The sequence below is a fragment of the Silurus aristotelis genome, assembly GCF_946808225.1.
Source record: "Silurus aristotelis genome assembly, chromosome: 23".
NCBI lineage: Eukaryota > Metazoa > Chordata > Actinopteri > Siluriformes > Siluridae > Silurus > Silurus aristotelis.
The window spans coordinates 9,987,367-10,001,365 of NC_139596.1; the positions used below are offsets into that span (position 1 = coordinate 9,987,367).

At 39.9% G+C, this 13,999-nt stretch overlaps 1 protein-coding gene across 4 annotated transcripts in view; it reads left to right on the forward strand.

Moving 5' to 3' along the window:
• Positions 1-13,999, forward strand: part of rtkna (rhotekin a) — a 62,588-nt gene that overhangs the window by 6,827 nt on the left and 41,762 nt on the right. The window contains exon 1 of one of the 4 annotated variants that reach the window (XM_083526956.1): positions 10,400-11,034. The exons of 2 other annotated variants lie outside the window; for them this stretch is intronic. In XM_083526956.1, coding sequence (XP_083383082.1) covers positions 10,942-11,034 — 93 coding nt within the window. In that variant the 5' untranslated portion in view covers positions 10,400-10,941. Of the gene's footprint in view, positions 1-10,399; positions 11,035-13,999 lie in introns of those variants that run through there. One more of the 4 variants, XM_083526958.1, reaches the window with a different exon arrangement.

Sequence of the window (13,999 nt, forward strand, 5' to 3'; positions counted from 1 at the left end):
TTTCTTGGTAGGCTACTGTTTAGATACAAGCCGTTGTAACGCGTTGAGTCTGGGTGAAGGGAGAGCTCGCTAACTCCAGTTGCAACAGAAATCATATAAGCACAGACAGGTTTCCAAAACTCGTGCTTTTTTATTTTTCTTGGCAACAGCGTTACTGGTTTGTCAAAGAAACTTAGAAATGAGCTTTAGAAAATAATAAGGACATATTCCTCGGTCTTGCACACATGCAGTAATAGCGGAAAAATGCGGTGGCAGGCTATTCACAAAATGCCGCTCTGCTCTTAAAGGAGCCGGAACATATTTCACCCGTTACACTGTGTAACAGACACTGTCTTTCATTAAAGCCTGTGTAAAGATCATTAGTTTCAATGTAGACTTATTAATGTTTAAAATAAAAATATTTGTAAAATTCAGTTGGTGCGGCTTATACAAGTGTGCGCTTTATAGTCCGGAAATTACGGTATTTGAAATAAATTAAATTCTGTAAAAGATCAGATCATTTTTCAGAAATAATTAAACCAGGCCATTTGGCTTCAGCTTCCATGCCTCTGTCAAATCCATGACGGCGTGTGCGATGTGTAGCCATAACTAAAGCTCTCTCTGCCGTGCTGTTTTGCCACATGGTCGGCTTTTTTTCTATATTCGCATGAACAAGCAGGGGATAAGAGTGTTCCCATTTATCCCATGTAATAGGAAAAATGATCATAAAAGGATGGCGAATGCCAGATTATTCTTTTATATGAATAATTTAAGAAGCAGCATTAAAATCTAATAAGCTCCATTAAACAGGGTTCTTTGTTTTATCGCCGCTCTGTCATCATTAGTCATGTTAATCTTTGTGGGGTAAAGAATTATTTAAGATACTCTGGAAACCGCCACTGCTTGCATGCCTTCGCCTGAAGCAGGAAGTGATTCATGTGCTCTGTGTTCCTTTCATAAAGGGACATGCGTAATCTTGTGTGCTGGTCTGACATGAGGGCTTTTCTCTTCGCTTCACCGTGCTGGACTTGTGGGTGTTGTGAGCCCCGGCTGTTTAGTGAAGTGATAATTAAGTAAGGAATAATAACGAATAATTTAAGAATGAATAGTTAGGGGCCCTGGTGGTCTAGTGGTTAGGATGTGGCACGCTCAACGCTGCGGCCCGGGTTTGATCCCCGGTCAGGGAACCAACCCCAGCCACTCTTAGTGCCGGTCTCAAGCCCGGATAAATGGGGAGGGTTGCGTTAGGAAGGGCATCCAGCTGTTCCAGGATGATCCGCTGTGGCGACCCCTAATGGGAGAAGCTGAAAGGTTTATTGAAAAATTTCAGAAGGTAATATGATGAACCATAAAAGTCTCTTTTTTGTTCCTATTTTACAAGCTGGAAACTTTCCATGGAAATTAACAGGAATGACTGGGAATTTACAAAATTAAAGGTTAACCTACAACAGAGAACTTAAACGTAGTTTTAAAAAGGTTCTTGCAGGATCATTTTGGTTAAAAGAATCAGATTTCATGCAATTTCAGCTGAATTTCTACCCTGCACATTCACCAATCACATGCACACAGTGCACTTACTGAGGCCACACCCCCTACTTGCACTGCACAACATGTCCTCCGTAACACATCATCATTTTTTTAATCCTGCACACAAAATAACGTCACAAAAATGTCCGGGTACTCGCATAAATAAAATAAATATCACATGTTTATGTTTTAAAACGTCCTCGTGTTGTGTGTAAGCTATCAAAAAAGCATGCGAACAGTAAAAAAATTGACATTTATTTAAATCAACATTATTTTGCATGTCGGCTTACGACCGAGCAAAATGTTTGTTTGCGTATGATTTTAGTTTATATAAAATTTCTCCGAATTTCTAATTCATTCTTATCAATTCCTGTAAAATCCTTTAAATTCCTAAGTTTTCAGATTTTCCAAAATTCCCCAGATGAGGTTCCTATTTAAAGTTTCCAGAAATGGATTGGAGAAAGTTTCACTCTGTAGTGTGTTCATCTAGACTTTACGAAAGCTGTTGTTGTTGGCGCTCTAACATATTTGACACCGGCGAATGCTCACTGCTGCCATGCACTGCTACACTACATCATCACTGGATGTTGTCCAAACTGTTACTGACTCTTAGTCACTACTTAAAAATATCAGAGGTTCCATTTGTCATTGTCCAAACCTGTCTAGAAACAAATTGTGACCTTTGTCCTTTGGAGGTCCTTCGTAGCAATGCGTTATAAAAAATGCCCATGACTCAAATACTCACGTGTCGCGTGTTTGTGGATGTTTCTAAACCTCTGTATTTTTCCAAGACAGAAAATGTAACACCACTTTTATGACTGTTTGTTTTTGCTTGGTTTGATGTGGATCAATATTTGGTTGACTGCATAGCGAGGAAGTGAGAGCTGTGCTGAGCTTCAGTGTTTCTGCCTCCAGGGTTGTCAGTAGAGTTTAATCTACAGGGGGTTGTGTCCCAGTCTGAAGACTATTTGTTATTTGCTAATGTTTATTTTCTTCACCCCCTACAGTGTTCCATTATAATTACTGATTAAACAGCGTGGTTAATGTGTCACAAACAATTAGTGTGTGTGTGTGTGTGTGTGTGTGTGTGTGTGTGTGTGTGTGTGTGTGTGTGTGTGTGTGTGTGTGTGTGGGGGAAGATTCTTCTAAAGGATCCTAGAACATAAAATACTGTATGCTGTTTTATTCTACAAAATCAGAATCAGGTTGTTGACACACACACACACACATGGAATTTGGTTCCAGCTGTTAGTGACTCTCAAAAGTACAGACATAAATAACACAACACATTTAGCTTGTACTATACAAGACAAAACAGACAATGTGAGACAATATAGACAGTACGAGTATTAAATATGGATACAGATTATATGACAGATCAGTAATTATATGGACAGAAGTATTGGGACACCTTGAGGTTCTCATGTAAACTCTAGAAGGTCTTTGTATGAGGTAACAAAATTTTCTTCCTACACTTGAACCAGCGAGATCCGTGAATATTTGGTTTACATGTGTTGGAGTGGAAGATCTTGAGTGGTCTGCTATAGAGCTCTGCTCTCAGCCTTATTGAACACCTTGAATTGGAATGTTGACACCACAGATCTTCTCATCCTACATCAGTACCTGCTCTTACTCATTCCCTTTTTCCTAAATGAGCACAATCCTTTACTCTAAAACCATGTGGAACATCTTTCCAGAAGCGTGGAGGTTATTATAACAGATAACGCGGACGACACGTGGAATGGGAAGTTAAAAAAATCGTTTATATCTTTTAGATTTAGTGTATATAATTACATATCTGGAATATCGTTCTTTGGTTCCTTGTGCAATAAATGTCTTTGCCTCTGTCACTACTAAAGTCCGTCTTACTCAATACCTCGTCTTACTCAATACCTCTTTCTTTTGATCCTGGTTGCTTTTACTATTGATCGGCTGTACATGCTGACGCTGTAACGAGTCCTGACCCGTTTGATGTCCTGCTTTAGATGAAACAACACACAAACCTTGATGTCCAATGCTTTAATATGGAGACTTATCACTGCCATCATAAACAGTCTTGACCTGTGTCAAGAAATCTTTATAAGTAATCATTATTATTTATTTGATAAAATATAAAAGCTGCTAAATGATGGACAGGACTTGTGGACCAGTGTTTTTTTTTTTCTTTTTCTTTTTTTTCAGAGCAGCTGTAATTCAGTGGACTCCTTGATCTTTCTTAGAGCAGCATATAACCTCTGGGCTTCAAGCCAGTGTCATTACATCACCTTGCACAGAATCTCTCTCTCTCTCTCTCTCTCTCTCTCTCTCTCTCTCTCTCTCTCTCTCTCTCTCTCTCTCTCTCTCTCTCTCTCTCTCTCTCTCTCTCTCTCTCTCTCTCTCTCTCTCTCTCTCTCTCTCTCTCTCTCTCTCTCTCTCTCTCTCTCTCTCTCTCTCTCTCTCTCTCTCTCTCTCTCTCTTTTTCCTGGTTTTTTTTTTTCCTACAAAGAGTTTGTTTATTAGTTAACTTTTTCTTTTCTTACACTTTTTCCAAATGTTTCTCAAAATTGTGACATGGACGTGTATTTGATTTTAATAATTTGTTATTAAACTGAACAGGTTTTAATCCTAATCCCGATAACCCCAAAACATCAGTAATAAATTCACGTGTTCTTCTTTCCAGCCTAAAAAAACTCCACCATGGTTGAAATAAATAGACCAAATATTCTCATATAAATATTTGGATAGTAAATATGTACAAATATTCGTCATGTCAATGACCGAGTTGTTTTTTTTTTTAACCGGACTCGATGAGTCTAAAGGAGCAAATTGTATAAAAATAAATATGATGCAGCATCAAACATTGATGAACTGACTAGATTTGAGGTAAGTTATTCCAGGCTGAAGAGTTGATGCTGTAAGATGAAGGCAGTAATGACTGTTCAGACCTGACTCACGTATACATCACATGTCTGATGTGTCTGGTCTGGTGATTATTATCCAGCTGTGCTGTTGTACCTGGCCACCTTCATGCCATGATGAACATCTCTTAGATTTCACTAGACCGGGGGGGAAAAAATGACATCATCCGTGTCTCGGCATTTGAGGACAGGTGTTGACTTTGTGAAATCGCAGCTCTATCCTGTCTGTGCAGGAATGTATTTATGAATACGTTGTATGGATGAGCGTCAGAGACCCTAATTAATGATTAATTCTGTTGAGGTGTGTAGTCTTGTGTTACACTTGTTGTAGTGTTTATCGCTCGTAGAACTGGATATCCGGAGGGTAAAGTAAATAACATGACTAATATTAACTAAAAGAAATAACACTGGTGTGGACCAAACACAAATGACCTCGTTTTCTTTTTGTTTAGTCACAAACAGAAGCTCTGACCGAACTCATTTTTATGATAATGCACATGATCTAATACAGGGGTCACCAATCTGAAACTGAGAGCTACTTCTTGGGTACCGATTAAAGTGAAGGGCTACCAGTTTAATACACACAGTTGGATATGTTATTATTAATGATATTCATCTATGTGATCATGTTAATGATTTCTCATAATAATTATCAACAATGATTTACCAAGTAGGAAACAGCTATTTTTTAGAAAAGGCCCGTGGGCTACTTGCGGGTTACCTGATGCCCACCATGTTGGTGACCCCTGATCTGAAAGATTGTAAACCCATAATTTAAAACTAATAATATATAATATGTTACTTATGTAACATATCTAGAGTATCCAGTGTCAGTGTTTTGTTTCTAAAAAGTTTGTTTCTCAGTCACATGTGCAGCTGTAGTTTTTCTGTATTATTAACTTTAGAGAAAAACAATAAAACAAGCTAATAGGGGCTATAAACAGCCAGTCTCGGACCAGACTCTCTTTAGTGAGTGATAACATAGACTAACTTGTCTCCCAGATGTTCCACAACAGTAAATATAACTATAAATGGTTAAAATTGTTTTAGCTTTTGTCAATAAACAAAAAGAAGGAAAATTGCTGTGCAACAATTACCTCTGTACTAGGAAGGGAATATGACTACAGCAGAGCCATTAAAACACTGACTTACTTTACTCTTAATGTGGTATGTAGTGGGTTTGAGCGCTCTCTCTCTCTCTCTCTCTCTCTCTCTCTCTCTCTCTCTCTCTCTCTCTCTCTCTCTCTCTCTCTGTCTGTCTGTCTGTCTGTCTGTCTGTGTTTTCAAGAAACGCGGTCTTAATTCTATTCAAAGTGAACACAGCAATAGTTAAAATGTCCACACGGGGGCGATATTGCACCGTTTATGGGTGTAATCTGTAACTGTATTTGATCAGGGCCTGTGTTTCTGACAATTTTCCTGAGTCAGAACAGGTCGTCTTTGGAAGTGCTTTCACAACGAACCTTTACTGCAAATCCAAAGAGTGACTGAACTGTAAAGTGAAAAACGCTCTATTGTGTATCGATCTTCGAGAGTAAGAGTATCACGAAACATGAAAAACGTCTTGCAGTATTTACTAATTGTCTTGAACTACCACAGTTAAGATCTCATTTCTATTTTTTCCCTCCTTACGCTCATTTTTGAGTTTCTGTGGGTGTGTGCGAATACAAACGTTTGCATAAATGTTCATGGTCTGGATCCGTGTATTTGGACACATTGCAAATAAATGCCAGTGATCCAGTGAGTGTTTTAAACGCTTTGGAAGTCCTGTATCCTGGCAAGCTGCTTCGAGCATTAACTTGAGAGAAGGCAGTTGAAGATTCAGCGTCAGGGGCCAGGTCACATGGACTGCAGCTGACTGTGAGCTGGAGAGACTCCAGAGGAAGCAGGAGAGAAAGAGCAGCTGACAAGAAGGAGTGTGAGAGGGGGGAAAAAAAGTGGCTGTGTGCAGCAGGTTAGCCAAGATGCTCTTGCGAGCCAAGAGTGGAGATCTGTGCGCTTAAGCAATGAGCGAATAATAAAGCCTAATCATCACGTTTCTACTGGAGTCGGTTGGTGTATCGACATCAAAAGATCCCGTTACCCAATGGGGAAAAAAGAAACAGTTCTCTCTCCATTCTCTCCATCATACGCTTGTGTAACACTCCGTGTTCATGGAGCAAGACATCTGCTGACTGTATCTCATCAGATACTTCCTGTAGCTCTCATCACTGATGAACATTTGAGTCACAAACAGCCGAATTTCCACACTAAACTTTCACGTCATGAGATGAAACAGGTGTCTGTGGTGCTCAAATTATACCTCTCTCTGTCTAACTAGTCACGTCTATAGTCTTTTGAAGTTTTTGTGTGTGTGTACGTGTTGTATGTATCAGGCGTTTTTCTACCCTGTGGCTGGAATTTAGTTTACAGATGGGGTGTATAGCAGAGGGCCTTTGTAGTGGTTAGGGGCCTTGCTGAGGCCACAGCCCTTCTGTTTGTTCTGCAGATGTGTAGTAAACGAGCAACAGTCCCATGAGCAGCGAACGCAGCATAGTTAATCTCATTGCATGGACATAAATTGAATGTTTACTCTCTAAGCTACCTCCATTCACGTGATTTTATTAGACTTGGGGAATTTAGCATGGAAAAATAGTTTTCTCTCTTTGTTTCTGGTTATTATCTGTACATCTTTTGCATTGATTGTCCTGTATGCCATTTTTCTACCCCACCGTCAACATTCCTGGTGCCACCTTAGCAGATTTGACTTTTATCAGCCACCCAAACCTTCCCTTCCTGATTAGTAAAAGGAAATGGACCCACCCCGACCCCCATATATAGTACCCAACATCCACTTAGAAACAATAGTTTTTCCATGCTCCGTTAATGTTCCCCAAAGCAGCTACTTAAAGGCTGACGAGAAGAATGTTAAGTCCTTCAGATGACCCCTGGCTGCTCTGTTCTGTCTGATTTAAACACGGCTATCCTGTTATGCAACATGACTAGCATGATCAAAAAGGCACAGATTAGCTTATTGGTAGTGGAAATGAGGTCAAAACCCTGGCAGTCAACCAAACACTCTGATTCACAACATGGATATTCTTCAAGTGTGTCCGTCATGTTTGGTGACTCCCAGGACACGACCATGCTGGCAGCCGGACAAAGACGACACAGTGACTCTAAGCAACTCATTTGTCCTAAAGGACGCAGGCTAAGCTACAGGAAAGCCACATCGCAATGGGAGGCCTGTTCACGTAGCCTTCAATTAAGATAATAGCTGTTTTGCATTGTATTCACAAGGGTTATTTCGGAGACTGAGCAGTATTTAAGGCTGTCAAAATTAATTTTTAAGTTTGTCATATTGATATATTAGATTGCATTATGGTGCATATATACTCTACAAAAGCCATTCTTAATTATGAAGCTTGATGGAGAGATAAAGAGAGAGAGAGAGAGAGAGAGAGAGAGAGAGAGAGAGAAGGGGATCAGCATTTCTGAACCGCCATCTGATTTCACTTTCTTGCATTATAGTGTTTTGGACGCAGCTCCCTGTTTTGAATGGAATCATTCCGGGCATGTCTTCGCAGAAGAGGAATGCTGAACATAACTCACTGTCCCAGGTGGTTGATCGGGTTTCACTGATGAACACAGCAGTCGAGACCCCTTGTCTGCTTTTGCAAATAGAAAATACCGCTCTCCTGGGGTCCTTCTTAGCCGGCCTGTTTTTCTTTCCATCTCCCAAAGCATCCTAAAGAATAATAAATCTCCCATTGGGGTTCCCAGCATGGTGCGATGCAAAATGTGGTGTGGGGAAAACACTGGGCTGGAGTTTCTTTGTTTCAACACTGAACTGATCATGCAAACCTTCTTTTATAGGCTGGAAACAAAAGCAGGCTCTTTATCAGAAATGCTAAAACTGTATGAGTCCCCCGTGGGTGAGCTTCCATTTAGTTAACAACATGTATAAATCTATACCATATTTACTGGATGGCAACACACACCGTCTTATACAGTTAAAATAATAACTCCCAAATATCATTTAAAGCTCAAAAGCTTGATGATCTTTTGGCCCTTTCTGAATCAAAGCACCAATAGTTATTCTGTGCTTTATATTGTGTTGGTGGTTCCGTTTCTATCACATCTGCACCTGATCTTTAATAATCCGTAGCCTTTATCACCCAGATCAGCTGTTTAGAGCTGGAACGTAATAAAAATGTTGACAGGATAAGCTCTGAGGAACAGATTAAAAAAATGTCTAGGCTTGTGAACTCCAGAGAGCGTGAATGAATTATGGGAAATTGCTTGAAATGATTGATGGGAAATTAATGATCGATTTGTCTTTTATTTTGTGTCATTAAAAAAATGCAAATATACGATTTCTACCGCGTTTCATTAGTCACTTTGCGATCTGAACCCCAGTTGGTCAGAGTTTGTGATTTTGTTCACCGACCAGTGTAGTGAAAGCTATTAGCCGATGACATATGGCGCAGCCCTGGATGAGTACTGCTAGACCTGGCACTGTCATGTTGTCTGGGTGAGACAGATGGTGTCTTTGTCTCCTATGGTTTTACAGCTCGGGCTGCACAGTGTCGTTAGTGCATCAGCAGGGTTTCTGCTTATGCTTATAGACAATTTTAGCTGATTAGCCTGCTTTTTGGGGTCGGGACCGGGATAATATAACTAAAAGCACTAATCTTTCAGGGTTCGCCTTCTTCCAGATTCATGTGGTTCTTTGTTTGATAGTATTGTAAGTCTGTGTGGAGAAAATGATCTAAAACAAATGTCTTCACGTAAACAAACTAGTTAAATACAAGGCTATTTATTGGTCGTATAAAAAATTTTTATGCTCCACTCATTAATCCATTTTAATTCATTCTCAGGTGGGTGCATATTGACTTTATTTTACTAATCCTTGTTTTTGTGTAATTGAGGAAAAATCACAGACAGTCTGTAGACGTCCCTTTGAGAACTACAGCTCTAGAGCAGTGGATCTAAAACGTATATTTCCCAGGAACCTTTTAAAAGATCACTGGACAAGTGTAAATGTAAAAGCATTGGTAAGAAATGTTTTGATTTTATTAATTATTTTGTTTTTTTTACAGCTTTGAGCCACTCAAATCTCTCTTTATTTTGATTTTAAAATTGAATAAAGATAAATGCGTACATTATGTAAGTTAAGTTATACATTAACATGTCATTTCATGCGTCTCGATAGGTGGTGATAACCACATCATAATCACTGCAGCCTTGATACCAGTCATAATATAAAGTAATTCTAGAACTAAACAGTAATTACTATCACAATCATGTGATTAAAAAAAAGTTAGCAATTTCCTAGACATTCTTCAGGAACTCATGGGGTTCCCATCAGACACCATTTTGAGAACAATGGTTCCAGAGAGTCGCTTTTTGACCGAATACATGTACATTTCTGGATTCTTGGATGAAATATCTATGAAGTTACTGTGCATCTCAAAAGCAGTGAGGATGGATTAGTAATACATACATTCTTCTACAGTTAGCATGAACAGTTCTGCGTTTACATCAGCGAACAGTTCACCGAACAGCACATCTCACCAATGATAAAACTATAATGAATGGACATTCGGTGGCACCCGGATGAGGATGTGGTTCTGTTCTGAGTCTGGTTCCTCTGAAGGATCCTTCCTCGTACCATCTGAGTTTTTTATCGCTCATCAGCAATAAATTGATGGGTAGTAACATATACATTTTAGAACCTATTTATCTCTGTAAAGCTGCTTTGGGACAATGTCCATTGCTAAACATGCTCTACAATTAGGACTGAATTGTACTGAACATCTGGTTAGAGTTGTAATGTACTGAACATCTGGTTAGAGTTGTAATCAGTTATATGGATGGGTGCTTATTTATTTTTCTGATCGGTTTTGATGAGGAACTCGGTCGATGTGTGTAAAAGCTCGTACAACTCAAATGTGTAACTGGAGTGCGTATTGTCGGGGTCTGTGGTGTCCTCGCGTCCTATATGTGTGTGTGTGTGTGCGCGTGTGTGAGACTGTGAATGAGAGGCGGTCTCGAGCTGTGTGTGTGTGTGTGTGTGTGTGTGTGTGTGGAGGAGAGTTTATAGCTCTAGTATAGAGGTGGGGGAAAAGCGACTCGGAGTCTCTCGTCGGCGTTTCTACCGGAGTGTGACAGCGTGTGTTTGTGGACTTGTGTGTGATCTAAAACTTCTTGCGCACTTGATTGGACATTTTTTATAAGTGTGTGTGTGTGTGTGTGTGTGTGTGTGAGAGAGAGAGAGAGAGATCGAGAGGGAGTGTGTGTGAGATTAAAAGTTTGCGCTATGTGATACATCAGGCTGTCTTACACTAAAAATAAAAACCAGACCGGAAACTGGACCCTGGAATCACGCAACTGATTTCGGATGGGAATTTCTATGATGTAAGAAGTGATTCAGTGAACGAGCGACATTAAGCATGGCTTTAAATTCACTGTTACAACACCGCTGAGGAGGAGGAGGAGGAGGAGGAGAAGTCGGCTGGGAGACGGGGTTGCCTACAAAATCAGTTTTTATTGAATAATGCCGATAGAGAAACTAGACATGGAGGAGAAACTGCGCATTTTGGAGGATCTGAACATGCTCTACATCCGCCAGATCGCCCTCAGTTTACAGGTAAACACTCACTCAGCTGGAGGAGTTTGTAGATTACACACACACACACACACACACACACACACACACACACACACACACACACACACACACACACACACACACTTAACCCGAGTTCACATTTGTGATCCTAAATCATTGTGTCTGAGATGTTTACCGTGGTGGAGTTTGGACTACTGTCTGGATTTATTTAAACACGTTGATGGAGCTGAGACTTCATCAGAAGTGTGTTTGTGTCCACGATTGATTTAGTCAAGAATAAGGACATGGTTTAGTTTTCATTGAAGTGTTTTTTTTATGGTTATAAACATGATCGAGAAATTGTACACTGTTTTTCTGTACATGATTTCCATAAGGATGAAGCACAAAAAAAAAGCATTCTGACTAACAGTGATTAAACAGTGTCTAGAAATGCACCTACATCATATTGCTACATATGTTATAATGCAAATCCTCTGCACATCTTGTTTTGTAACCTGCAGCATTCAAACAGTTTAGGATCTGACTTCCTCACATGGCTTTTGGGTGAGGGGAACACTTAGGGGAACACTTAGGGGAACGCTTGCCCTTCCACCATCTTCTTTTTCTTTTTTCTTTTCTTTCTCACAACCCATGCTAAGATCACACTTTACAGCACACTGGTGTTTCCCTACAGCCTGTTCTCCACACTAAGCAGCCAGGTGGACATTTCCCTGTCTGCAAACACACACACACACACACACACACACACACACACACACACACACACACACACACACACACACACACACTCCATGACCATTATTATCATTAGAGAAAGGATATAAGAAACGCTCAGCTACATTCCTTTTTCCAGGCTCATTTAATTAAGCGCAGACTCAGCATTTATTATTAAAGTGAATCAGCTTTGGTGTCATTCTCAATTCCAATCTCCTTTAGTTATCTTTTCGAAAAGAAAAGAAAAACGAGAGTGTGTTTTGAAGACAACCCTGTCATGATCGTATAGTGACTAATGTTTTTCATTTCATTGTCCGAGGAATCAGAAAAAATGCTGGTCAGTATTTATCCGTTTTTGTATTTTTTTTTTATTTACAGTCTGGTGAGTTACTCAACCCACCTGTCACTTCTCCGACACTTGACATCTCTTTGTATAGGCTTGTTGTGTAAAGCCTACTGAATAGGTTGCTTATACTTTAACTGAAATCCTTGACAATGTCTTAACAATTGCTGTGAAGCATTTCACCTCAGAAGTGTAGCCGGAATCCCATCTGGATGTTATCTCAGATCTGTATGATCTGTATGTCTGGCTTTAGTGCAAGCAATAAGAGAAGTGTGTAAGATGATTGACTCTCTGCCATAGAGATGAAAATACGGTATTTGTTGACTGATGTAGGAAGAATTTTCCTCACTGACTCAGCTGATCCAAGTTTGAACATGTCTTCCTCGTAAGGGCAACTAGCCTTCCGCCTTTATTCCTACAGATTCCTATACCCATAACACGTTCCCAGAGAATGGTTCTCTGGAATCAACACGCTTTTGTTGCTTGAATGCCAACGAGTCCTATGACTGCTATGTTGGGTGTGTGGAACAGGAAGTGGTTGAAAGAGAGTAATTCATCGCTCTGAAAGTCATTTTTCATACAGTACACAATCTACATATGAATTACTGTTATTAATTTTATTTATTGTTTTTTTTAATGATTGTCAATAAGGACTGTTGACTTTCACTATAAATGAAATGCTCTTGACTAGAATCGACGTGATTGTCCTTGATTTGTAGAATCTTTCCATTAGAGGCATGTACTAGTTATTTATTTCTGGTTCTTTCATGTTGATTAAATTCCAGAGTTTGTTTTGTTTTTGCAAATCAGGAAGCTCACAGCATTTTCATAGATTTTCCCGTACAGGAAGTTTGCCAGCTGGGTCCCCATCCTGCCGCTATTCACTTTGGCACCCCGTACCTATTGTCAAGACGTCATCCATATATGTCCAAGTGTACATTTTACAGCATGGTGCAGCTACTTTACACCCCTGAGAATTGCTTTTGCGAAATGGTTACACTTTTAGATGTTTTATGTAGCAACTTGGGCACGAAAGAATAGTTTAATAGATGAACGTCTGTTTTGCCTGATGGTAAATATTTTCCTTTTTTCTCCGATTTGTAATATTTTGGCATGGACCATTGGCTCTAGGATACAGCGGTTGCTCTATAAACATACACCAAATATTCACTATGAATTTGCTCTATGTGCGTCCAGTTGTACACGCCTCAAAGTTTTGGAACACACTCACCTCTGTTGCCTGTTAATGTCTGCACTGTTAATCTTTTAAAGCTGCGAATTAATGATTTATACTGTCCAGATAGACCCGAATGTTCACAACGGGTTTTTCGGCAAAGGCAAAAAAATCGGCCTGCGTTTTTATTTTTATGTTAGATCATTTGGCATCGGCCTGCGTTTTTATCTGCTGTGATGAATTCTGAAAGTGTATGTAAAGACCAGACCTCTCATGGAGCATGGGTATCTGTGGTAACGAAGTTGACCTGAGGCAGAAGATTAACTCTGCGTGTTAATGACTCAAGTTAATAACAAGTCATTGAGAGACACCGAACCCCAGCTATTCAATAAGACACTTCAGCAAGCCTGACTGTTATTGGTTGTTTTTTTTTCCTTCCCCTCTAAAGACTTCTAAGTGCAAAGGTCATAATGGACATGCAAAGGTCATCCGGTCACCTGTTTATCGTAAGCAGAATGTAAACAGCTTTTATGGTTACATCCTGCCATTTAGCAGGAACATCTTCTACATCTCCAGATGGACTAGAAATAAAATATTAATTACATGTTTGCTCACTTCAGTTCAATGCCTTTTTGTACTGGTTTGCGACATCCGTGTGACTGTGTCCTTGTGACTGAATCGACATGCTGTGAGCTCCGGGTGCTTCTTGCTTGTTTGGAGGAGTGTCGGGCATGGGCTGCCAGAGAAAGGAG